Genomic DNA, 27,670 nt, shown 5'->3' with positions numbered 1-27,670 from the left:
AACACTCTGGGTCCACCTGCAAGACACTGGGCTGTGGATCAACCGAACCACCACTCCTCTTCCAAGAATCACTTTGACAGGTTCTTTTGGAGGTGCTCCTTCTCTCTCATTTTTTTTTAACCCATCCTTTTAAACAAAATGGCACCAAAGAAGGACGTAAAGAAACCTGCTGCTGCTGCTGCCCCCGCCCCGGCCCCTGCCCCAGCACCTGCACCTGCACCTGCCCCACCCAAAGAAGAAAAGATTGACCTCTCTGCCATCAAGGTAACAAAAAGGGCAAATTGTTTGGTCACTGAAACATCTCTTAACAATGGGGAACACTAGGGACTTGCAGAGGGGGCATGTTTTTCATGGAGAGGAATGGAATTACTAAGCAAACTGATAGATCTGGGTAGAGGAGAATCCTGATTTTAAAAAACTTAAAACTGCAGCATACAATTTCAGCAAAATTATTACGAGTATGGCATTATATTTGAAACCTGTGTTTGCTGTACTCTTTGTTTTCTGTTTCTTTTTTTCCCTCAATTGTCAAAGTCTATGTTTTACAAACATTTAAACCAATGGTTTCTTTTTTTTTTAATAAAATCTCTGGAAACTGAAACTCTTCCTTAAAGCTACATTAAAAAGAGAGTTTTAGTCCCTACTTGTTTCCAAAAGTTTAAAAACAGCTGATGACCCAGTTGTCCTAGATGTATATGACAGCTGCTGTATTTCATCTGAAAAAGAGATTTTTGCAACTCAAGTTAATTCCCCCTTCAGCTTTGCTTAATAAAATTTGATACAACACTAAATGAGATCTCAGTGCAGATAACTATGCACTCAAGTGTTTCAGTGACTATAACTGTCATCTTGCTTATTTATATACAGCATTTAATTCAAAATGTGAGTTGCTTCTAAATGAAACTAACCTCCCCCACCACCAATATTGTAAAACTTGTTAGTTATATGGCTTTGAGCTTCTGTCTTTGAGCTCTTCCTTGCATACTGATCTTGAACTAAGGAGAATGTGATTGATTTTTGTGTCAACGTTTTGCTGTGATCAAAGTTCTCGACTGCTGAAGGGTTATCGGCTTTTGGAAAAATGATGCTATGGATGTGCCTGTTACTTCTCAGTAATATGACCTATCAAATGTGCACTGTCTCTTCATTCACTGGGCTCTGATTGGTCCAAATGACAGTTTGAAAATCTTCATCAAAGGAACCCTGCCTTATATGGAAAACTAGTAGCTGAAGTGCCTAGGAGGTGATCATTTCACTGAAGCCAACAGTTCTGTGCTTAATAAATCTGAATTTTGCTAACTTAATCCTTGTTAGTATTTAATATGTTGTTTAGTTGCAACAATCAAGCTAACCTATAAAAAAATAATTCATTGACTATTTTAGTATAATTGTAGATATTTAAAATATTTTGACAAAAATATTGAATTAGATTACCCTTAGATGTATGTGATAACATTAAGTAAATATATTTAAAATTTTTACAATAGTACAGTTAAACATGAAATTTTATATTTCAAAGTAGAAGTAGATCATCGTAGATATTTTATCTTGAGTTTGTAAGTCACTGAAGTCATATTTGAAAAAAGTTCATTATAGAATCTAGTATTGGTTAGGAACTATTCTTAATGAATATCCACTTAGGAGAAGAAATGAATGTTATATCTTCCAATAAATGTTTTTCTATCTTGAGAACTGTATGCATACAGTTCATTAGGAGAAAATCAAATTTTTCATCTCTAGCAATACTGGTTAATGTATCTTATACATGCACACTGATTACATTGTGCAATAAGCAAGATTACAGATACTACAATAATTTCGACTGCCTCTATTCTTTGACTCTCCATTTTATATTAATACTAAAGATATGAATCACTGTCAAAGTGATTCCTCTTTATATTTATCGTGATTTATAAGACAATATCACCCTTTTGTATCTGGGACTCCAAGCATTTGGAAAGGAAAAAAATGTGCCTTCTTAAGGAGAAAATGAAGTATCCCACTAATGAAAACAGGCATTAATTTTCTTCCCCAAGGAACTGTGTAAGAATAAGTAAGTAAATAAAATTTTAGTTTGGCAGGTAAAAGTCTCCAAGACAAGACAAGAAAGGAATCATTTTTTAAATCCAAAAATTAAACTGATTGCTTCTTTGTAGCAGAGAAGTGATGCTTTTCTGTATCTTGAAAACTGGTTTATCCTTTCATCTGTATCTTGAATTAATGCTACTGTGAGCTAGCACACACACACAAAAAGAAGGAATTTCTCCTAGAGAGTCTCTGTAAGGATAGGATATACTCCATCTTCACTATTTCATTGTAGAATGAGAGAGGTGATGGATTTTAATAAGGGACACAAACTGAAAAGGGACGTTAAATGAATCTAGAAGAAACATTATCTTTTATTCAGAGAGCTCATTCTTAACAGAAAGAGAAAAAAGAATAAAACAGAATTGAAATATATTTTTGTAAAAGAATTTAAATGGCTTTAATGATATGTATTCAACACTATGAAATCAGAACATATTTATACATATGATAACATAGCCAAAGAATGTGATGCAACTTGAGAAATTTATAAAATCTAATTTCATCCCAGTAGGTAAGAAGGCTAATTAAGATGTGCATTAAAACATTTCATATTATGATTTTTTAATCACTCAATGATATTTCTAAATATATTACCTCATATAAGTTATAAACTTTTTTCAAGCAGAGAAAATGGACTTTAAAGAAATTAATAGAGCTATTATATGCGTTCATTAACTTCCTGAAAACTCGATAAAGGGAAAAAGACTTAATTGGATTTTACAGTCTTTCATAAATCATATAAGATTAGAACTCTAGCTGTTCCTTATACTTTGATTAGGGCTGAAGTTTAAGTGGAACTATCTTTGTGTAGTGTAATCACAGCAATCATAATATTTAATCCCTCAGTACTATCCCAGTTATGTTACTAGCCATATATTTGACTCTCCATGAACTATGAACAATATGAACTGGTTTTATCAGTTTCTTAAATGTGTTTTCCAACCTATTTCCTGCATTATTGGTTATTTGTTTAGGACATTTCTTTTGTTGTTCTGACATTAAACCTTTGATATTTTCTGAGGGATGGCTTACCTGATATGCCCTTGCCTGATGGATTTTTTATGAGTATCCTTTTCAAACATCAGCTATGCTGATATCTGAGCATTAAAGCTATTGTCCTGGGTGGTTCTAAGCACTCTTTGCTTTCAGAGAGTGATACTGTAGAACATTGCCTGGCAAAATTGCAAATGTAGGAAGTAAAACCCACCATGAGTTTAGCTGCAAATACAAACAAGATTTAACCCCTGTCACCCAAAACTACAACCAAATGAAATAACAGAAGTAGATAAGCAATGAGATGATCAATTGCCTAGATTTTAAAAGATCTTCACTTTAAGCAAATTTTTTGCATGATGCATGCCTTAGCTGGTATGTTGGGATTGCTCTGAAGTGATGAGATTTTGAATATGTCTGTCATTGTGCTGTTTAAATTTTAATTCTTGTTGTAGTCATCACTCAGTCAGGTCATCCCTGACAATATACTGCGGGCAACATTTAAAAAAAGTTGTAAAGGTACAGAATGCATTGACAGAAACTCGTCAATAACAAGTCTCACAGCAACAATTGACCATGTGTTTGGGAAGCCTTAAACTTTCAATTTAATGGGTAAGGTGGAAATATAACATTTCCAATAAATGTATCTCTTTACTGATGAGTATTCGGTGGAGGCAAATATTATGTATTCATTGCAACATCTGACGTGTTCTGGTCCAGGTATAGGATTGTTGGTGTTAATCTATAAGTTATTTTTTCTCATCCCTAACAAAGCTAGGACTTCCCTTGTGGCTCAGCTGGTAAAGAATCCACCTGCAATGCGGGAGACCTGGGTTAAATCCCTGGGTTAGGAATATCCCCTGGAGAAGGAAAAGGCTACCCACTCCAGTATTCTGGCCTGGAGAATTCCATGGACTGTATAGTCCATGCGACAGTATAGTCCATGGGGTTGCAAAGAGTCGGACGTGACTGAGCGACTTTCACTAACAACCACAAACCCAGTCCCACTTAGAATTGTTGGAAAAATAAATGAGCTCATAGCTTATGAAAAGGTTTGAATATTATAAAGCTCTTTTAATAATCAATATTTATTATGAATTTATTCTGTGCCTAATTGTAATATTTAATAGTCAAAACATTACACTTAGGTTGTTTTTAGCTACATTTTGCAAGAAACCAAGCCTAAATGAGGTCCAGTGTCAAGTCCATCTTCAAATAACAAGTATGTAATAGACCTAGGATAACCTACCAGGATAAATCCAGAGTCAACTGTATTAACCATTTCCTAAACTACCTCCTGTTATAAAGGGTAAGTTGCTGTTTCTAAGAATGTGAAAAGAAGACTTTTTTGCTCTTAAAGATGAGGGTAAGAGTGATCAATGTAAGAGTGACTCTCATGCTGCCCTGCACAGCCCTCTACAGCCAGAGGAGGGGGTTACTGGCACCCATCAGAGCTAGTTCATTGAGACCTTTCATCTTGGCAATTCATTACTGCTCTGTTTTCCTCAGCTTTCCCTTATCTTAGCACATGTTGCTGACAGGTTGGGTGTTCTCATTTACAGATGGAAGGTGAGATATTAGAATCCCAGAAAGACACCCTAATCACTTTGGTCCAGCTTCCCGTAAAAAGTTGTAAATGGAACATGGATATCAAAAATGCTGTTAGGAGAGTAGACTGGTAATTGCCAGGGTGGGGTGGGGATGGGAGAAAAGAGTGAATATTATCAGAGGGTACAAACGTGCAGTTAAAAGATTACTGAGTTCTAAGGATCTAAAATACAATGTAATGACTATAGTTAACAGTGCCATGTTGTATACTTGAAAATTGCTAAGAGAGCAAATTATGTGGTTTTCACCACAAAAAAGATAACTATGCAATATGATGGTTATATTAACCAACTAAACTTATTGTGGTAATCATCAAAATCATCATGTGTTAAATCATCATGTTGTACATGTTAAACATACAATATTGTATGTCAATCATACTTCAATAAAGCTGGAAAAAATTATACCAAAGTATATTTAAATGTTGTTAAAAGTAGTGAAACTTATTGAATTTTAAAATAATTTTGCTTTTGGTTAATTAAACATGAACTTATGTCAAACCTGACATGCAAATTTTGCCATTAGACTAATATTCTAAGAATAGTATGGGTTTATATTTTGTTTACAAACAACTGGAAATCTCAACCAAATATTCTTTGGGGTGATATAAAGGAACATAATGCCACATGTATGATTAAATCGTAACTAGTCTGAGGAAAAGAAAGAGAGAAAGGAGACATATAGTCAATTTCTAATTAGAAGGAATATGTGAAGATGTAAGTTGTTTCTAAGTTTTCTTCATATAATTTTAAGAATCTGTCTTATTTTACCCTGGCCTTTTAATACAACTAGAATGTCAACCAGTTGCAATATTCATCCATTTGCGGCATGATTATAACTTCAGGAGCAAATCAAAAATTATTTGAGACTATCACTAAGTATTGGTATCAAGTTTCCACTTTGAAACATCTACCCTGCAAAAGAAGAGAACAGGTGGAGTGGAGTGAGAAAATATTAAAGGGCATTCTGTAACTCTGTCTAAAATTATATTTTAAATAATATTTAACTAGATAATGTCTTTGCAAAGTAAAGGCAGTTTGGAAAGGAATAGGAATGTTTACCAATAATTAGTGAATAGCACTTTTAATTTTAAAGATAATGAAATTTTTGCAAGACAAGGAGACCACAAAGTGACAGTGCCAAATTTAGCCTCTTGACATTTTAGTGCTGCGAATGAACCCCCTGGCAAGTTGTCTTTAGAAGCCTTTCCATAATTACCCAGCATTAAACACCATCTGACTCATGGAAATTGTGGCAAGGATTATATTTAGTCTGCTGATACTACACTTTTTTCTTCTTCTCTTCATACTAGAATACTTTTTGTATGAAAAGGAGATCTTCTATAATTTGTTCCTATATCAAGTTCTACAGTTTGTTTCTCCTCCCAAATCAGAATCTGGAAGGCAAAAATTGCAATATATATAAGTAGTAATGGCTTCAATTCTACTGGTGAAAATGTCAATTATATAGATGATCAACCCTTGTCCTCTTGATCATAAATCAATAATAGTGGATTGAAGCCAGAGCAGAAAATTTTTTCCTTAAGACAAAACTACATCTTATTCAACTTGACTTTCTTCCTTTCACTGTGGCAAGTGAGGTTCTTTTTCCTAGTTAGGTACCCAATGATATACCATCTTCTGATATAAGTAAGATATAAAACACTCATTAGAACAGTGTTACAAAATTTTGTTTTGCTCAACTTCTCTTTATCTAAACTGGTTCAAAGTAATATATCAAATTTTTAGGCAATTTTTTTCCATGGAAAAAAGCGACTTGCTGTAGATACTACTGAGAAAAGGATGAAAAACTCAAAACATTATAGAACCACAAGCAATCCTAGAAACCATGCAGAATAATATTTCTTATTTGAGGAAGCTATAACTCAGAGATATTACTTTACCAACAAAGGTCTGTCTAGTCAAAGCTATGGTTTTTCCAGTAGTCACATAATTGATGTGAGAGTTAGACTATAAAGAAAGCTGAGCGCAGAAGAGTTGATGCTTTTGGACTGTGGTGTTGGAGAAGACTCTTGAGAGTCCCTTGGACTGCAAGGAGATCCAACCAGTCAATCCTAAAGGAAATCAGTTCTGAATATTTATTGGAAGGACTGATGTTGAAGCTGAAGTCCCAATACTTTGGCCACCTGAGGCAAAGAATTGACTCATTGGAAAAGACCCTGATGCTGGGAAAGATTGAAGGCAGGAGGAGAAGGGGATGACAGAGGATGAAATGGCTGGATGGCATCACCAACACAATGGACATGAGTTTGAGTAGGCTCAGGGAGTTGGTGATGGACAGGGAAGCCTGGCATGCCGCAGTCCATGGGGTAGCAGAGAGCAGACACAACTGAGTAACTGAACTGAACTGATAACCCAGATAAGAGAAGTTATTTAATCAAAAGACATGATTCATTACAGAAGCACCAGAACAAAATTTTGAATACCTCAAACCCCTCTAGGACTTTTTCCACCCTATCAAAAGACCTGAAATCACCATAATAATAATGTCAATATTCACATATCCATGTTGTTACAAAAGGAAGTTCTACTCCAGAAAAGTAGGAAAAAGAAGATACTTATAATTCCTTAAAATACATACACAAAGACTTTTATTCTAATGCTCTTATTTTAAAAATAAAAAAAGGAAGGAAAGAACATAAACACAACTTGGATTTTTAATTAAATTACGCACAAATGCACAAAGTAGAACAGGAGCAACTCAAGAAATCTTAGATTTGTTTATCAACTATTAACAATGGGAAAGCTGATGAGAAATCCAAAGAAGTGCAGACTTAGGTCACATTTTAAAATTTTTGTTAAAATTCACTTAAACTTCTCTGTTAATTCCTGTAGGTCTAAAATGTATTGTTTTAATAATCCAGCCTTTGCTCTAATGTGAGTGAATTCAGGTGACTAGTTTAGGCATCCTAAGCACAGAATTACTCATTTCTTCTTCTGTTTGGATCAATTTATCCAATACAGCCATCTCTTCGATCTTATATAGACAACTCAGGCTGGTACTGTATTCTCGTTGCTCTTAATTTCTCCTTTTTACACCATATTAGAGTCACCAAGCTAAATATATCCTTTGTTGAAATAAAAAGTGCAATAAAATAAATTAAATTAAGTGAACTGTTCTGAAGTACAAAACTCTCAGAGTTCCAAAATGGTACTTCTGCCTGCCTTTTACAATAATTCATCATAACTCTAAAGTTAGAGTAAAAATAATTAAGTTTTTGTTAGGGTTTGCTTACATCCAGGTTTTTGTTCTCCCTGCCAGGCATTAACTCAGCGAACATGCAACAACTTTTTCTAGATTGAAAAGCGGTTAGAGTAAGGTCTTTAGTTAACCTCACCAGTCATTCTCCTTTGTATCTAGCAGTGATGATTGAGCTCTTTAAAACTACAGTCTATCTTCCTTCTTAGGGCATTAGCCCTCAGCACTCAACGTCACATATCTCCCAGATCATCTTTAATTATAGCTCTTCGTATTATACTTATATCAGTCCAACAGCCTGTTTGAGTAAATGCATGTTAATATTTTTCCTATAAATCAACTCTTTCTATATACCAGCAGCTTTGTCTTGTCTTTAATCAGTTAACTAAACCTCATGATTACTATTAGAAAAATATTTCTCAAAGTAAGAAACAATCTGAAAACATTGCAATAAAAATCTTTTTTAGTACCAGTATCTTGTCTACTACATATCTAAATCCAATACTGTTTACTATATGAATCATAAAAATGTGGAATGTAGTTATTTTACCAACAGTCATTTTAGTATGTAGACTAAAATGAAAAAAAAAAAAAGCTTTAAAAAAATAGGGGGTGGTCAATTAGAAGTCCTGATCATAACATTTGTATAAAATCTAAGATATGTTCTGGAAAGATAAGGGCATATACATCAATAAGGGCTTCCCTTTGGCTCAGCGGAAAGGAATCCGCCTGCAGCGCAGGATACGCAGGAGATGCGGGTTCATTCCCTGGGTCAGGAAGACCCCCTGGAGAAGGGCATGGCAACCCACTCCAATATTCTTGCCTGGAGAATCCATGGACAGAGGAGCCAGGCCAGCTGACAGTCCATAGAGTCGCAAAGAGTCAAACACGATTAAAGTGATTTAACATGCACACATGCACATAATATCAATAATTTTAAATGAGCATGCCTACTAACTATGTGCCTGGCAGTTCTAGGTGCTGGAGATGCAGTACCAGAGGAGAATGAGTGCATGAGTGCCCCTTCCTCTAGAATATAAGCTCTTTAAAGGAACTGACACAGTCTCTCCCCTCCAGGAAGATAATATTCTAGAGGAGGAAACATGTTTGAAGGAGGAGCTTACTGTACACCTGTTCTGTGCTGTGCTATGTGCTAAGTCGCTTCAGTCGTGTCTGACTCTGCGACCCCATGGACTGTAGCTGGCCAGTCTCCTCTGTCCATAGGATTCTCCAGGCAAGAATACTGGAGTGGGTTGCTGTTTTCTTCTCCAGGGGATCTTCCCCTGACCCAGGAATCGAACCTAGGTCTCCTGCATTGGCAGGCAGATTCTTTACCACTAGTGCCGCCTGGGAAGTCCCTGTTCTAAAGATTTTAATTTAACGAAAATTCTGTTGAGTATCTAATGCTGACAAGGTATTGTATAGGATCATGGGGGACACGATCTAAGAATAAGGCAGGGGCAGCACTCCAGGAGGGAGCGGTTGGCTCACACTCTTCACATCATGGGCCAAGGGAATGGGTCTCCAGTAGCAGCCTGTGCTCCCCAGAAGTTTACAATCAGGAAGGTTAAACATACTGACGTGGAAGAAAGGAGTTAGACAAATAGAAAAGGTTCTTTCAAGGGTTTTGAAGGATAATTAATTTCCAAGAAACAGAGATGACAGGAGAACATTCCAGACAGAAGAGACTTATATCTAATTTTCAAAATAAAATGATGCCGTATAGCAAACCGAGTCCAAAATCAACTGACATTTTGTATCCATATCATGCCTTTGTGCAAAGGGTTGATTACTCCATCATTATAACACCCAGGAGGAGATACAAGTGAAAGTGTTTACCATTTGTCAAAGTGTAAAGTGTACCAGAGAATAAATATCATCATCTTCCATTTATTCTATGAGGCCAGTGTCTAGGTCTTTTGACTTCTAAACTACAATTTATTCTCTAGACTAGACTAGACTGTAGCCTTCTCTAGCATTATCGATAACTTTTAAAAATGTTTTCTTCTTTCAATAAGCATTAAAAAAATCAAACTCTTATTCTTTATGTGATAAATATATGAATTAAAAACTAAAGTGAAGTAGTGTAATAACTGCCTCCATTGTATTTTAATAAATAATAAACTTTTATTAGTATGCAAGTGGCTATGAATAACTTGTTTATAACATAAATACAGCTATTAAATTGACTTTCCAGTTTACATGACAGATTTTACACACATTGTATTTTATATGTATTCAAGGACTCATTTTTCTATCTGAAAAAAAGAAAATGAGCATTATGTAGGGTATATGACGAGTATGATATAGGGGAACTTTGACGATTTAATAAAGAATACAACAGTTCTCAATGCTGATCATAGGGCGATTCAAATGCAATGACTCAATACCTAAAACTAAAACAGAGAAAGATGGTATGCTGTAATGGCTTTGATTTGTGCATCAAAAGTCACGAGACTCCAATTACAGTTATCGAAGGTGACAAATTCCCACCTTGGTCCCTGTCTTTCATTTTCCCCTAATGATTCAAAGGATTTAAATCTTTTTATTAACTTCTATTTCCCAACAACCTTTCAAAATGTCAGTCTATTCATGAAAATGTGTTTATATGGCTTCTAATACTGTTTAAGTTATACTTTCAAGCCTCATTTTGGGATTCAGATTCTATCAGATTTTCTTCACTACTTGCAGACTTTGGACAAAAAAGAAAAAAAAAGAATGACATACATTTAAATGCTGATTTCTTTCCAAATGGCTTGGGGAAAGTTGCAAAGTATACCTCTGTCTAGCAGAGGGAGACTATGCTTTTTGTGATCATTTTCTTAAAAATAGTTGCTAAAACAGCACTCAAATTAGAATTTATCTCTAACGTTTGTTATGCCTTTGAGCTGCTTTTAAGTATATAGAAAACTGACAAACATGTCTGAGTTTCAGTGGGCATCTAGACTGATCTTTTCCCAATATCATTCTAGGAAGTGTAGGAAATAGGAAATTACCTGCTTTCACATAAGCTGCCATGAAAATTTAATACCAATCCCATGGACACCTTCAAAATTCTAAATTACAACTTGCATTTCACAGTCTTCACTTTGGATTCTTTTGGTTCTCAGTCTGGTGACTGAGTCACAAAGTGTTTGACATGACAGGAAGGGAAACAGCATGTTCTAGTAAGAAAGTAAGCAACGTTTATAAATTTTAAAAGAATATGTATAGAATGAGAGGAAAAAAATACAAAATGGCCCATCAGCTTTCCCTCCTAGAGGAATTTCATAAATTCAAAAAATATGACTAGTCAGCCACCATAAAGGGAAGAGTGTGTGCTCAGTTATTCAGCTGAGTCCAGCTCTCTGCGACCCCATGGACTGTGGCCTGCCAGGCTCCTCTGTCCATGGAATTTTCCAGGCAAGAATACTGGAGTGGGTTGCCATTTCCTTCTCCTAAAGAGAACAAGGAAGGAATCTAATACCTACCCCTAAGGTAAGAATGCTAAGGAAGAATACTAAAAATGGAGATTAAAACCATACCTGGCTTAAATGAATTCTATACTTCTGAGAGTACAATGTGCAAAAGAATGGTCTTTAGTTGGCGATTTCACAAACTGACCAGATTTTCACTTGGTAGGACCTTAAGAAGCACATGGAATGTGTGTGTCCCTTTCAAGTCCTCTGAACTTTACCACAGAGGACAGAGCTCCAGAGGCTCTTCCTTCTATAGCAGTTGCCATTTGAAACCCCAAACCAGTCCCATCCAGTAAGTTCCATTTATACACACACTGCTGACTTAAAGCTTGCAAAGTCCATAATTCACTAAGAGAAGAGGTCAGGTGGAGTCTTTCGAGAAAGTCTAAGCCCCTCTGCCACTGAACAAATAAGAATCTTCTTCAGGGAAGACGCTCCAAGAGACTGTCTCAGGAATAAAGACCATAAAAGTACTGATAGGCATTGGTCTCACCATGGCCATCCACTCTTAGGTTCTGATTTCCTAAAAATAGACCTCAGGGTACAGATCTCTCCTTCCCTTTGCCCTAAGAAAGTTAAAAAACCCTCCAAGAGGAGTGGCTACTTCTCTCGGGAACCTGATGCTAGCTGTGAGGTCACAGCTTCTCCAGAAATAAAAGGCAGCCTCAGCAAGGGAGGACCCACGGGACTGGAGCGGCCCTCAACTCACTCTTCAGCTTCGCCACTGTCTGCAGCCCAGCAGCTCCACCATGGTGGGTCCTATGAGAAAACTATTTGTAATTTATAGACAGATGTGATAGTAGATAGGAATGAAACTGAGGAGAGAACATGCTCAGTGTGAGTCTGTAGAATCTACTTTTGGTTTTTATCTAGGTGTGTTGAGGATAGACAAGATTAATTCAAGATTAATTAATTAATTCAAGATTAATTCAATTAATTAATTAATTCAATTATTATGCCAACTAGAGAAATACATCTTACTTGCAAAAGAAGTACTTTATGCTTCACCAACTTTCTATATCTCATAAGGTTTATTATATCTAAATTTAGGGGGGAAACCTGCAATTATAGCAAAATATTGCACCTTAAAAAAACAATCCAATGATGCTGATGACTAAAATTAAATAAACTACTTTTGATGCATTGAGTAAAACATGCTGGTTAAATAGAAGAAAGACTTCAAGTGATCTTTTTAATGCAGTGTGTCTGTAGTTCTTAATATAGTATATCTATACTAGACATATCTTAAATGCACCTCAGACTATGATATTGTTCCAGGAAGAATTTGATTTAATATTTGTTAAATTATTGACTCATGGGTTAAGATACAGAGAGATATTCCCTAACTATGTTTTGCAATAGCTTTTTATTTTTCCTAGATTCAAAAGTATCCTAAGGCAAACTTCTTATTCTCTGACACCTACACGGCTTCCTAAAAACCTCAGAACAGAGAGCACTCCCTTCTGTCAATGCATTTGAAAGAGTACTAGTTGTTTCTTTCTTTCTTCCTCTCTCTCGCCATTGCAGTCCTTCAGTGCTGAGCAGATTGCTGGTAAGTGAATTGAGCTTCTCTACTTCAGAGGTAGGCAAAGCACTGCTCAGTTTCTGAAATAATACTCATCTCCAAGGCATGTTACTGTGTGGCTCAGACTGTGAGTATCCAAGCTATGCCTGAACTCTGAAAAGTAGGCATACCTTTTGAGCTTACTTTGACGATTACTCAGGGAATGAGCTTGGATACATTTATAAAATCAGGACATTTTTGTTTGGTTAAAATATTCTTTGTGGTTAATTTCTTTCTAACAGATCGAGTTCTCTAAGCAACAGCAGGATGGTAAGTTTAAACGATATAGTTGTTAATATGTGCACACTCATAAAGATGGCATGTGAGAAAACCAACTCCCTTGAGATGAGATTAGCTCTTTCTAATTATCCCCACTCGTGCTGTCACTCTAAATATAAATGCTCTCAATCCCTCTAAATATAAATTCTCTCAGCATGAACCCTTCATTTATAATCAGTAATCAAAGGTTTAAGCAAACAAAAGCTAAACAGTACAAAATAATTCCTTGTGTTCACTGATTTCTAAATAGAACTAATTTGATATAGTAGGTAATACTATACATATACCCCCCAAAAGGATGTGGATCTTGGATGGCTGATTTGTTAATCAAATACCTAAACAGAAATTTGGCAGATCTAAATTGTTCACTTTAGAAAATAAAATTGATAATAATACTACCCAGTTACCAAATACACATGATTTCAATAGGCACCACAGTGAGTTGAGAGAAATAGAGGGTGAAGTGGGTTTAGGGGGAAAAGTACACTCAGAGATAGAGGGGGAAATGATTTATTTAAAAAAAAAAAAAACTGTGGAAGGAAACTTAGACATTTCCTAGTCCATCTTTAGAGATGCAGGACAGACTCCCAGAGGGATGTTGAGACTGACTTAAAGATCAAAAAAAATAATGATAGCATCAAAATCAAAACTAGCTGAATTAATTAGGAATTTGTTTCATAGAAACAATTTCTAATTGCAAGACTTTAAGCTCAAAGAGATTCAAAAGAATCTGAATAGTTTCACTAACACTTTCATTGTTTCTTCTTCAGGTCTTTAGATCTAAGAGATCCCATGGCCTATGAATCTTGTTTTTTTACTGGAAAGTGTAGGACAAAATGTTTAATGGAAAAAAGTCACATACTTAGATAAATTGAGACAACAATACATCTATAGAAAGAATGGAATAAAATAATAAAATTTTAGTTATATAATATTGTACAAATATTGGTCATAAAAATAAGTATGTGTATATTATATATTTATATATAATATAAAAATAATTGTGAAGATATTCATAAGAATATAATTATAATTATACTCCATGCTATACCTAAAGGAGTCAACATTTTTCAGCTTTTTCTTGAGTGTCAAGAATACCTCACATTTGGACATCAGTTAAAATATTTCAAAAAAGGAAAGAAAATAAAAGGATGTTTGCCATAGCAGACTCATTTATATCTACTTCATGGTCAATGCCTTCATGTAGACAAATTAGATGATTTGATGACTCAGCTCAAGATCATTTGCCTAGTACTAAAAGGACTAGTTTTTCTTTGAAAGCAGTTGGTAATTCTGCTATGGTTTGCTTGACTTTTAATCTATTTTGACTAATGATGCTTCTACAATATCTGGTACTATATCCAGTCCTCTCAAATATCTAACTTACAGTGTCATTATGACTGCCAAACTACGGTAGAACCAAGAAACAGAAGCCTTAAAAACCCTTTGAGCGACCTTTAAATTAAAAGGAAAACTTATATTTTAGGAAATAAATAAAGGCATACTTTGTTTGCTTCCTTCTTCAACGATTAGCTTTTCTCACGGCTGCTCTATTTGAATGTATCACAAGTTTGGAGTAAAGACAGGAACACCAGAAAATTATAGCATTCTAAAGGTGTTAAGGCCTGTGCCATCCAGAAAAGTTGCCACTAGCCGCATGAGGCTTTTTAAATTTAACATGTAATTAAGTAAAAATAAATGCATTTAAAAGTCTACTTTCTGCTTTGCACTAGTCATATTTTAATGCTCAAAAGCCATGGGCAGCTCATTACTACTACCTTTTTGGGAAGCCTGGATACAGAACATTTCAATCATCACAAAAAATCCTAGAACAGTGTTGTTCTAGACTAGGGGCTGGCAAATTTTTCCTAGAGGGCTAAATAGTAAATAGCTAAGCCTTTGTTGGCACTACAGTCTCTGTGGAGACAACTCAGTTCTGTCCCTGAGGTATGAAAAGTCATAGACAATACATCAATGAATGGGAATGACTATATTCCAATCAAACTTTATTTACAAAAAGAGGTGGCCAGCCTGTAGTCATTGGCTAACCCATGTTTTAGACTCTTCAAGGGAATAACTAAGCTTTAAAAATCTGGAGTAAGAAGAGCAATATCTTTCTGTTCTTGGCCTTTAAATCAACAAAAGTGTTACTGTCAAAGAGATTCCATTACAGCCCATAAAACCCTATTTCTATATCAGCATCTGACCAGTGTAATAGGGAGCCCTCTGAGCAATCTGCTTGAAAGCCTGGAGCCAGTAATAAGAGCAGTTCAGTTTCACAATTCCCTTAGAAAGATGAAAAACTGTATTTGACTAATGACCCCACAGGACCTAGAGCATGTCTTTTAGGTAAGGGAAATTATCTGTGATGTCAATTTGAATAGAATTTGAGGGGGACGTTTCAGCAAAGAGTGGTAACATTATCTATAGTTGATTGTGAATTCAATGTCTAGTAGTCTTGGATTAGAGGATAAAAGCATAGTTAAGATATTTTTCTGAGTCATCTAGCTAGATAGTATCTCTTGATCTGAGGCCACTAATGGCCTAAAAGGAAGGCTTTCACTTCTACCAGCTCATTCACAAATGAGTTTTTAAGTGTTGGTATTAAACTCCAAGAGATCACCACCAGTACTTTTAGGTTTGCCAGGAAAAGTGATTCAATTTAGCTTTGTAGTTTCAATTAAAATGTCTTTATTTGCTCCTAAATCCATAGTAGCACATCTTTCTGTTTTTTGGTGTACACTTCTTAATTCTGGGTTAATGTAATCCTGAAAGGCAAAACCAATTCTATCAAAGGAAAGTTACCAAATTTAGGGCGAGTAAGCCATAGAATGGGGCTTTCCAGGTGGCACTAGTGGTAACAAAAAAAAAAAAAAAAGAACTCGCCTGTTAGTGCAGGAGACATAAAGAATGTGGGTTCAATCCCTGTGTGGGGAAGATTCCCTGGAGGACGGCAAGGCAACCCACTCCAGTATTCTTGCTTAGAGAATCCCTCTGACAGAGGATCCTGGTGGGTTACAGTCCATAGGGTCACAAAGAGTTGGACAAGACTGAAGTGACTTAGCACACATGCACACAATCAACAGAGTGACTGTTATAAAAACAGACACTTTTAAAATGCGTACTTACATACACCCATGAATACAAGTACAACTAGGGAAATCTAAGTAAAATATGTGGACTCTATCAATGTGAATATTCTGGTTATGTGAATATTCTGGTTATGATCATATACATATATATATAGTGTATATATATATCATATACTATAATTTTGAAAAAATGCTACTATTGAGGGAAATGCTATTTCCCCCAGACAGAGTATTTAAGAGATCTCTTTGTATTTCATAAAATTGCATGTGAATCTACAATTATCTTCACAAAATTTTAAATTAAAATATGTATCTGTATAATAAAACTAATATAGCAACATGTTATCATATGTCATACCTGAAAAATGTAAAGTTTAAAGCAATCACTATAACAATAGATTCAAATAAATATGCTTCCTTCTGACTCTGTTACACTGCTGCTGCTGCTGCTGCTACGTCGCTTCCATCGTGTCCAACTCTAGGAGCCTCTTAAAGTCATGCATCGATGGTTAAAGGACACCAGAGAACTTAGAGATTTGTGTCATCTTTCTAAAATTTTCCTGAAAAATGAAGTTACTCCTGAAGAAAATTAGTTAAGAAGAGAGTCTAGGAAGTTTGTACCTCAAGAGAAGTTTTTCTATATAACTTGAGAAGTTTGGGTTAACCTAACATGACACAACCCAAATTGAATGTTTGTTTTCTTGAAATTTTATTAACTTTGTTAATTATATGAGGGGTTTTATGAGGAATTCTTAAGATTTCTCCAGGCATCAGAATTTCTTAACCCAGTCCTGTTTCCAAGGCAGATGAAGGCGATATGAACAAATATGGTGAGGATTCTCAATTTCCATATCTAATAATTGGACTGCAAGGAGATCCAACCAGTCCATTCTAAAGGAGATCAGTCCTGGGTGTTCTTTGGAAGGAATGATGCTAAAGCTGAAACTCCAGTACTTTGGCCACCTCACGCGAAGAGTTGACTCATTGGAAAAGACTCTGATGCTGGGAGGGATTGGGGGCAGGAGGAGAAGGGGACAACCGAGGATGAGATGGCTGGATGGCATCACCGACTCGAAGGACGTGAGTTTGAGTGAACTCCGGGAGTTGGTGATGGACAGGGAGGCCTGGCGTGCTGTAATTCATGGGTTCACAAAGAGTCGGACACGACTGAGCAACTGAACTGAACTGAACTGAAAATATGACTTGAAATTAGAAATGCTGCTTTAAAATACGGAGAAGGCACTGGCAACCCACTCTAGTACTCCTGCCTGGAAAATCCAGTGGACAGAGGAGCCTGGTAGGCTGCAGTCCATGGGGTCGTGAAGAGTCAGACATGACTGAGGGACTTCACTTTCACTTTTCGCTTTCATGCATTGGAGAAGGAAGTGGCAGCCCACTCCAGTGTTCTTGCCTGGAGAATACCAGGGATGGTGGAGCCTGGTGGGCTGCCATCGATGGGGTCGCACAGAGTCGGACACGACTGAAGTGACTTAGCAGGAGCAGCTTAAAACAGTCCCAAAAAGAAATGTCAAAAGAGGGTTGACATTGAACTCAGAAAAAGGAAATTTCAAAGATAGCAACTTAAGATACTGGCAAAAGTTATAAAATAGAGGAGAGTTTGAACTGGATCCTTGATGACATTTGGGTTCCTTTATAAGTTTGAGGCAGAAAAAAAGCAACCAAATGTTTCTTGCTTCTTGCAGAATTCAAGGAGGCATTTCTCCTGTACGACAGAACAGGTGATGGCAAGATCACCTTAAGTCAGGTTGGTGATGTCCTTCGGGCTCTGGGCACAAATCCCACCAATGCAGAGGTCAAGAAGGTGATGGGAAACCCCAGCAATGAAGGTAACCACATGTTTTTCCAAGAAGCTGGGAGTGTGTGTGCATGCGTGGGAGTGTGTGCATGCGTGGGAGTGTGTGTATGTATAAGAGAGAGAAGGTTATTGAGAAACAAGTTCCATAGAATAGGATTTAATTTACTCCTGATGGTAACAGTGTTTCTTGGCTATCTAGTCTCAGTTTTTTCCTCCATAAGATATATTAACCTTCCTTTGAGAATTCATAAGCATAATTTCGTGTTAATGAAAGGAAACAATACCTAATGCTAATATCATCATCATCATGCTATCTAAATATACCCTGCTTCTGTGACCATCTTAAAAGAAACTTGGCTATCTTAATTAAGAATAGACAGATGACACCTTAAGAAAAATTCTAGAAAGAATTAAAAATCTTAAGCCAAAACCTGCATTTGGTTGCCCAAGGAAAATCCTAAGGCAAAAGCTACTGAAATATGTAAGTGGCAAAACTGCAGAGGTAATTGCTGGGTAGGGTAATCTAGTCATTAGTCAACAACAAGGAAATTTTTTCTAATCCCATGGTTCATGGCAAAGTATAATAGTCTGTTGGGAAATACCACTCTGAACAAAACAGAAGAGACAAAACTGAAGTTTTTTTTCAAGTAGATATCTCAGTTTATCTTTACTGTATGGAGAATAACGCTGGGAAGGCAATCTCTTTTTTCTAGAAAAGAGTATGTTCCTTTGTTACAAAAGAAAAATATTTGATTAAGAAAAAAAACTACCTCTAAATCAGTCTGCCGGAATTTTCCTCAAATTATAGTTCCTTTGGACAAAAATGTCCACATAACTTATTCAAAAAGTAGCTGAGAATATCAGATAAAGTGAGAGCTCAGTTAGCCAAATTCATTCTTAACTGCCATTTTCTTTTTCTTTTATTTTTCATGCCATTAATTTTATTAAAATTATAGTGCTTATAAAAGAAAAAGCCACATTGAAAGCAAAAATTCGATCCTCCCAAAACATGACCATTCACTGAACACTATTTCAGGCCTCTTTTCATATATTTGCACAAACTCTAAATATGCTATGAAGGAGAGGTACCTGACAACGTTAAAGCATAAACTAAGGGAATGCCTTTTTTGTTGTTGTTTTTTTTGTTGTTGTTGTTTGTTTCTTTGTTTGTTTTAATTTTTATTTTTACTTTATTTTACTTTACAATACTGTATTGGTTTTGCCATACATTGACATGAATCAACCACGGGTGTACATGCGTTCCCAAACATGAACCCCCCTCCCACCTCCCCTCCCCATAACATCTCTCTGGGTCATCACCGTGCACGAGCCCCAAGCATGCTGTATCCTGCGTCGGACATAGACTGGCGATTCATTTCTTACATGATAGTATACATGTTACAATGCCATTCTCCCGAATCATCCCACCCCCTCCCTCTCCCTCTGAGTCCAAAAGTCCGTTATACACATCTGTGTCTCTTTTGCTGTCTTGCATACAGGGTCATCATTGCCATCTTTCTAAATTCCATATATATGTGTTAGTATACTGTATTGGTGTTTTTCTTTCTGGCTTACTTCACTCTGTATAATCGGCTGCAGTTTCATCCATCTCATCAGAACTGATTCAAATGTATTCTTTTTAATGGCTGAGTAATACTCCATTGTGTATATGTACCACAGCTTGCTTATCCATTCATCTGCTGATGGGCATCTAGGTTGTTTCCATGTCCTGGCTATTATAAACGGTGCTGCGATGAACACTGGGGTGCATTTGTCTCTTTCAATTCTGGTTTCCTTGGTGTGTATGCCCAGCAGTGGGATTGCTGGGTCATAAGGTAGTTCTATTTGCAATTTTTTAAGGAATCTCCACACTGTTCTCCATAGTGGCTGTACTAGTTTGCATTCCCACCAACAGTGTAGGAGGGTTCCCTTTTCTCCACACCCTCTCCAGCATTTATTGCTTGCAGATTTTTGGATCGCAGCCATTCTGACTGGTGTGAAGTGGTACCTCATTGTGGTTTTGATTTGCATTTCTCTAATAATGAGTGATGTTGAGCATCTTTTCATGTGTTTATTAGCCATCCGTATGTCATCTTTGGAGAAATGTCTATTTAGTTCTTTGGCCCATTTTTTGATTGGGTCATTTATTTTTCTGGAATCGAGCTGCATAAGTTGCTTGTATATTTTTGAGATTAGTTGTTTGTCAGTTGCTTCATTTGCTATTATTCTCTCCCATTCAGAAAGCCGTCTTTTCACCTTGCTTATATTTTCCTTTGTTGTGCAGAAGCTTTTAATTTTATACATAATTAAAAGCTTTTAATTTTAATTAGATCCCATTTGTTTATTTTTGCTTTTATTTCCAGTATTCTGGGAGGTGGATCATAGAGGATCCTGCTGTGATTTATGTCGGAGAGTGTTTTGCCTATGTTCTCCTCTAGAATTTTTTTATGAATCATTAACTGCCATTTTCTAACTTATCAAACTTCTGTCTTTAATGGAATTATTAAATAAATGTTCATTTATTTAGCATTCAAATTTAATTTTCTCAATGTACTAGATTTCTACACTATAAGGAAAGACTGGTAAATGCAATTTTGTTTTATGGGTACATAACTTTATCTATTTGTGTACATCTGATTAGTCTGTTTCATACTTTTGCTATGAATACCATTTACCTTGTCAGAAGGTTACTAAAGAAATTCTTATCATCTCCAGACTTCTAAAACCACAAAGTCAGGAGATCACAAAGTATTTAACATGCACATTCTTCTCATAGGCTTCTTTTTTTAAAATTAAAATTTAAAGAAATTGAAAGCTCTGCAAAAGCTCAAACAATGGTGGAATACATATTAAAGTTCAGCTAGTTTTGCTATATTTATATGCCAATAGGTTTGTTATCAGTATATTTCTATATTGCTTCCCTAGTATTTATAGTATTTATTAATTGACAATACTAATAAAATAGTAGTTGACACTGATCAAGCACTCAGTTTGTCCCAGGTACTATAATAGACTGTGCATTATTACCTCATTTAATGTTCACATAGCACTACAAAGTATTTCTTTTGAAAGATTAAAAATTTGAGGCACAAAGAGGTTAAGAAACTTGCCCATGACCACGTATTTGTAAATGGTGAATTAAGGATAAAAGCTCAAGCACTAGAACTCCAGAGGTCATGCTATTCTCTGTTACAAACTTTCTGTCAGCAGCCATTTGCCAACTGAAATTTAAGCTGTATGAAGATCTTTCTGATGATTCAGAATGAACATTCAAGCTTAATTTGTAACTTAGTGGTAACATTTTATGATAGCTGATAACTCTCCAAATTGCAATTTCTTTCAGAGATGAATGCCAAGAAAATTGAGTTTGAACAATTTCTGCCCATGTTGCAAGCTATTTCCAACAACAAGGACCAGGGCACTTATGAAGACTTTGTTGAGGGTCTGCGTGTCTTCGACAAGGAAGGCAATGGCACTGTCATGGGTGCTGAACTTCGTCATGTTCTAGCCACACTAGGTAAGAAAAATTCATTTCAGTGGACTTAATAGGATAGAGTATGTAGGAAGGAGCATGACTGAGGGGAATCATGTTATAACCAAAATAAGTAGGGGGAAAGACTAAAAAGGGAAAATGAAAAGGAATAGTCAAAAGTTAATGACCATTTCAATTAGCCTCAATGTCAGTGAGTTTATTTGGGGGAAATAGTCTTAATAACTTGAATTATTGGTTATGAATAAGTAACATATGGCATTGTAGTTCTTACCGGATAGAGTGTGGATGATCAGGTATAATGTGCATTTAATTCATTTATTCAAAAACAATTTATTGGCAAACTTCCTGCCAAAGGAACAGGAGTCTTGGTGTCTATCCTACAAGAGGTCTCCAGGAGTCCAAATCTCATCACTTATGGTGTAATTTTGAGAATATTCTCTGGCTTTCTTCTTGAACAAAGAGTTATGTTTCATCAGGTGAAAAGATGAAAGAAGAAGAAGTGGAAGCCCTGATGGCAGGTCAGGAAGACTCCAACGGCTGCATCAACTATGAAGGTATAATTTCATGTGCTCTGGTGGTTACAGCAACTCTGAACTGATTGGGGTGATGGCGGATGCCTTTTGAGTTTAAAACAACTTATTTTTCTCTACTCTCTTATTGAGCATACACATGTTATTTATTATCAACCAATTACACAATAACCCTAAAAAGATATCTTGTAAGGATCTGACTATATACATAAATGTTATTTCAGTGGGTTTTAACATTTTTGTGCACTGTTATACAGATTAAAATGTGTTTTTACTTTTTTATTAGATCTTTTTAAATTTTTTTTTAAATTTTTAATTGGAGGAAAATTGCTTTACAAGATTGTATTGGTTTCTGCCATATATCAACATGAATCAGCCATCTTACTAGATCTTCACGACACCTCTGTAAAACAGCATTTGTATCAGAATAAATTTTAATATTAAATGTAATATTAATTCTTTAATATTACAACTGAAGATATCACAAAATCCTTTGCAGCAAGCAGTGATGAAAATGAAGAATCCGAGTGCTGAAGATGTTTAGCTACTTAGTGAAGGTCACATAATTAATAGCAAGGCTGGTGCTAAAATTTAGTCCTTCTTATCTGGTGTTCTTTCTTAAATGAAATTTATCTCATAGTATCCAATTATCTATTTCCTGCCACCAGTTTACAGCAGCTTCACCCAGAGGGTCTGAAAAGCAATGCACCACCCAAAATAAAGATACAAGATAAAACTGCATGATATAACTTGTAAATTTGAAATGTTGCAATAAAACTGAGAAACTTATCCACTCTCCCAAAAAGACTAATCTCACCACATCTCAATAAAGTATGTTGATAGCTTTGATGTCAATATGGACTTACAAAGTCTAATAACTTGGATAAAGTAAGAAAAGAAACACAGAGGGGAGAAGAAGGGAGGGAAAAGAAATGGAAAAGAGAGAAGAGAAGAGGACAGGAAAGGATAGGAGAAAAAGAAAATACTCAGCTAAGCATATCTACACTGACAATCTTGGTTAAACTTTACTTTTTTCTATAAACAACATTTTACATTCAGTTACTGCCATAGTGGGAAGGTCACCTGGAGAAGGAAATAGTAACCCAGTTTTCTTGCCTGGAGAATTCCATGAACAAAAGAGCTTGGCAGGCAACTGTCCATAGGGTCACAAAGAGTCAGACACAATTAGCAACTAAACAACGACAACAAAGAACAATGTCCAACAATATAGAATGTATCAAATAGATTTTGGTACATCTACACAATGACATTCCCCACAGCTCTAAAAAACAACAAGGACAGCCTTATTTATGGTTATGGTAATATTTCTAAGACAGTACATTATGCAGTGAGAAAAATAAGAGCAAAAGGGTTTGTAGAACTGCCACCATTTGTGTAAAAATAATTATATAATGTATATTTGTATCTGGTGGGGGGGGGGCTTCCCTTGTGGTTTAGATGGCAAAAAATCTGCCTGCAATGTGGGAGACCTGGGTTCGATCCCTGGATTGTGAAGACCCCCTGAAGAAAGGAAAAGGCTTACCCACTCCTGTATGCTTGCTAAGCAAGCGTAATAACTCCACCAGCTTAGCTATAAAAAGGAACTAGATAGCTAGGAGACAGTGGTGAGGAACATTTTTTGTTATAAACTCTTTCATACTTTCAAGAAAAACATTTAACCATGTGAATGTAACACTTAAAAAGCTAAATTTATAAAATCAGGGGAAAAGCCATAAATCTAGTATTAATAGTGGGCTATACAGAGTTTAAATAAACTCTAGAGTTACAGCTAAGAATAATTAGAATTAAGTTAACTTACCATACTGTTCTTTTATTTAATTTAACTCTTTTCTAACTCTAAACTGTATTTATCCCTACAGCTTTTGTCAAGCACATCATGTCTAACTAAATGGAGCTCTCAAGGTATCTATCTGTTCCCTCTTTAATATATAAGGCTTTCTCAACATTGTATTTAATGTAAAGAGTTATTCATATTAGTTATTAATAGTTAGAATAAATAATTATTCATATTAACCAGAACACATTAATATGATTAATATTATATTAATATTAATGAGTTATATAACTCCTTGAGATGGGTTATTTAGAAATAGATTATTTTTGTATAAGTGTACAAGCAAAAACTTTTGAGGTTTTTGCTTCCATTTATAGACCGTATCAAGGCTTCCCTGGTGGCTCAGCAGTAAAGAACCCATCTGCCAATGCAGGAGATATGGATTCAATCCCTGAGTCAGGAAGATTCTGTAGAAAATGAAATGGCAACATGCTCCAGAATTCTTACCTGGAAAATCCCATGGGCACAGGAGCCAGGCAGGTTATAGTCCATGAAGTCACAAAGGAGTCAGAAGCAACTTAGAAGCTAAACAACAACAAATAGACCATATCTTAATCTGTACTATATGCAGTGGAGAGTCAAGAAACTAGAGTGTAATTAATTGATTTAATTGGAACATAAGAACAGTAAAAGCTAAGTTTTATCCTAGGTTCTTTGAATAACTCTAAACTGTATTAAAGTAGTTTTTAATAATTATTGCTCTAGAAAAGCATATTATCACAGTCCAAAGTATAGCACTTGAAACCAGGTTTGTGCAGCAAGGAAATGCCATCGCTTGGAACTTATGGTTCATTTTGTGCTTTTTCCTTCTTTTTCACTTTACATTATTTCCTTCCCCATTTTCTTTCTGAAAAGATGCAATCAACATCTAACTTTTTTTCCCTTTTTCTTTATAGATCAAGCATTGTTTATGAAGACTGGCTGAACCTTATTTTAAGAACACCCATGACTAACTGTCCAAATCTGTTTACCATCATTTAGAAAAACAAAACAATTTGTACTATTCTAAACTGAAGGACTCCCTGAATTTTTATACCTTTTATGTTTCTCTCTGAATTATATTCATACCACACAAAGTAAGTGTCTGCTGATCTAGACAAGAATGGTGAAATACTGACAATCTCAGATCCAAGCCCTGCTCTTTATTTTCTACCATGGGTCAAAGAACATCCTTAAAATAATAAATCAATAAATAATTTTGGTCAGTCTGGAATGTTCATTTTGCATTGCATTGTTATCTTCCTGCTTAGAGAAACTAATTTTTCAAAATCCCAGTTCTTTTCTTAATGTTGATGAATTATAAAATTTTAAGAGAATAATTACAGTCTATAGAGCAATAACTAAATAATAATGATAATCATATATTATTGAAAAAGCAAAATAGAAAACCGAGGAAATTCAGATAGAGATAGTTTAATATAAATTATACACACGATTTGGCCTTCCCAGGTGGCACAGTGGTAAAGAATCCATGTGGCAAGCAGTAGATGTGGATTCAGTCCCTGGGTTGGGAAGGTACCCTGGAGAAGGAAGTGGCAACCCACTCCAGTATTCTTGCCTCGGAAATCCCACGGACAGAGGAGCCTGGCAGGCTACAATCTATGGGGTCTCAAAAGAGTCAGACATGACTCGGCAACTAAACAATAACATCCAGGCAATTTAAGAGAAAGCACGTTTCTTCAGCTTTGTGTAAATCATCGTATACATAGCTTGAACTATTTCACTTCTAGTGACAATCTGGCCTATTGGAAAATTGTAATAAGCTCTTGATCTGTCTCACTGAATGTCTTCAAGGATAAAATTTAAAGTGACCTTTCAGCTGTCACTTTAAAAAAAACCTCTCTGGGAATGACACTCTTACTCAAGACTCTTATCTATTAATATCCTCTCTCCTACTTTGTATGTCCATGTCCCAAAATCTTGATTTCATCTTTTAACACATGCTCTGAATAGTAAGATCAGCTGATAGATAAATTCACAGTGTAAACTTACTTCATCCTATCACATCCTATCACTTTTTTATTTTAAGAATAGAAGCAGAATTTGCAAGTTAGTAGCTGGATATTTAGAAGAGATGAAATGATAAATACTTCTCCCACTCTCTAAAGAGATATCTCTAAAATATATGGGATTTTAAAATCTCTGAAAAGTACCTGCCTGTCTATACATTTTTGGAAGCTAGAATGGCTTTGTCCTGATGTCAGGCACTTCAGGTCATCATGCTCCTTTATTTAGCAAAGGTCACTCAGATTTCAGTAGCCATCAGCTTTAAATTTGGCCTAAGTCTCTGTAGCCAAGATAAGGTTGGGACATTGCAATCATTTTTCGAAGGAGAATTTACTATGGCCTCAAGATCTTTAAGGTCAAGTTAGCCTAAGACCAGAAATTGGAAATTTAACACAGCACTATCCCATAGAAACTTCAGTAAAAATGGAAATCTCTATCTATATTGTCTCATATGGTAACCACTAGCCAGCCACATCTGGTGACTGAGAACTTGAAATGTGGCAAGTGTGACTGCAGAACTGAATTTTTTAATTGTATCTCATTTTAATTAATTAAAATAGCCCTCTGTGACTCATGAATACATACTGAACGAATCAGCTCTCAGTACACATTCCTATTTGTGTTGTTACATCAGGAAATAAAATGTGTTTTTAAAAATTACAACAGTCAGTATGTAGAGAAGTCAATTGGTACAAAAAACCCAATCCTAAAAGGCTCGTTTTTGTTTTGGAACATGTGGCTAAATTTCTCATCTTGGACACTCCTTTAATGACTTTCAGAAAAAATGTGATGTCCACAAGGCACTGAATATTTAGTTCTCAAGCTTGATATTTAATATTTTACCCTCAAGACCTTATAAAACTGCTTTAACTCCCCATGGGATAATATTGAATACACTGTCATGGGACCTATCCTTATTAAATTACCATGTGTGAGATGCCCATGACTCAAGTTGTAGCAGGTGCAAAATAGAATAGCAGGCAAGAGAGTGACAGCAATTTTTAACATTCACACCAGCTGGCAAAAGTGACAGGTGTTTAATTCCTCATTTGTTAAAAATAACTTGAAAAGCCTGCACAGCAAAGCAAATATTTTCACGTTTGTTTTTTAACTATGTTCAAGTTACCTTCCTGACATATATTAATGTCATATAATATTCTGTGTTAATTTTTTGCCTTAAAGTATATTTAAAACAGCACACAGAACTTAATTTTTCTCCTTTATGAATGAAATAAACAATGATTGTCAAATTAGAGAAATAAAATTTAATTTTTCTCAAGCAACATTGTATCCAAAATAACTCTTGACATCTTTTTTCTCTAACTGGATTTACATGTTTTTTTTCCACAGTGGCAAATATACCTTGAAACTTAAAAGAGTAAAGGAAAAATATCTTCCTTTAAATTCTAAGTCAAGAGAAAAATTATGAATCCAAAGATTTAGTTAACAAACCAAGTCCAAAAGACAAAGTGATTAAACAGCAAGTTTCTGGAATCCAAATTAAAGAGTTATACTCTCTTGAAACCAAGGAAGAGCAAAATGATGGAATAATTCAAACAATGATCTCAATTTTACAGTTTGGTGAGTGAGCCCCAGGCTAAGGAGAGACAGTGCAAAAGGAAGGATGATGGGGTTTAAAACATCTGCTGAGAATTTTTCTGGAAACTT

General features: G+C 35.6%; 1 protein-coding gene across 7 annotated transcripts; it reads left to right on the top strand.

Annotated features, from left to right (window-relative positions):
• MYL1 (myosin light chain 1) lies at positions 1 to 27,285 on the top strand. Of its 7 annotated transcripts, none has more exons than XM_004004891.6 (7): positions 1 to 264; positions 13,173 to 13,200; positions 18,005 to 18,148; positions 21,461 to 21,634; positions 22,087 to 22,164; positions 24,021 to 24,063; positions 24,892 to 27,285. In XM_004004891.6, exons 1-6 carry the CDS (start codon positions 139 to 141, stop codon positions 24,047 to 24,049), a joined length of 579 nt encoding a protein of 192 aa, XP_004004940.1. In that variant the 5' UTR covers positions 1 to 138; the 3' UTR covers positions 24,050 to 24,063; positions 24,892 to 27,285. The 7 variants fall into 7 exon arrangements, with proteins under 7 accessions (XP_004004940.1, XP_004004941.1, XP_060266371.1 ...); XM_004004892.6 differs by lacking the exon at positions 13,173 to 13,200 and adding an exon at positions 12,894 to 12,918 and having other exon boundaries at positions 1 to 12,118; XM_060410392.1 differs by lacking the exons at positions 1 to 264; positions 13,173 to 13,200 and adding exons at positions 12,049 to 12,118; positions 12,894 to 12,918 and having other exon boundaries at positions 24,021 to 27,285.
• The last annotated feature ends 385 nt before the right edge of the window (positions 27,286 to 27,670 follow it).

This window comes from Ovis aries, chromosome 2 (assembly GCF_016772045.2).
Source record: "Ovis aries strain OAR_USU_Benz2616 breed Rambouillet chromosome 2, ARS-UI_Ramb_v3.0, whole genome shotgun sequence".
Lineage (NCBI taxonomy): Eukaryota > Metazoa > Chordata > Mammalia > Artiodactyla > Bovidae > Ovis > Ovis aries.
Note: the sequence above shows the minus strand (reverse complement) of the source record. Positions and strands in the feature narration are given on the sequence as shown.

What these genes read in the sequence shown, in the direction of transcription:
- MYL1 (XM_060410388.1), top strand. Translation starts at nt 139, where the DNA reads ATGGCACCAAAGAAGGACGTAAAGAAACCTGCTGCTGCTGCTGCCCCC. An exon ending in TTGACCTCTCTGCCATCAAG is followed by an intron (nt 265 to 13,172) that starts GTAACAAAAAGG and finishes TCTTTCTAACAG; the next exon opens with ATCGAGTTCTCTAAGCAACA. An exon ending in TCATGTTCTAGCCACACTAG is followed by an intron (nt 21,635 to 22,086) that starts GTAAGAAAAATT and finishes ATGTTTCATCAG; the next exon opens with GTGAAAAGATGAAAGAAGAA.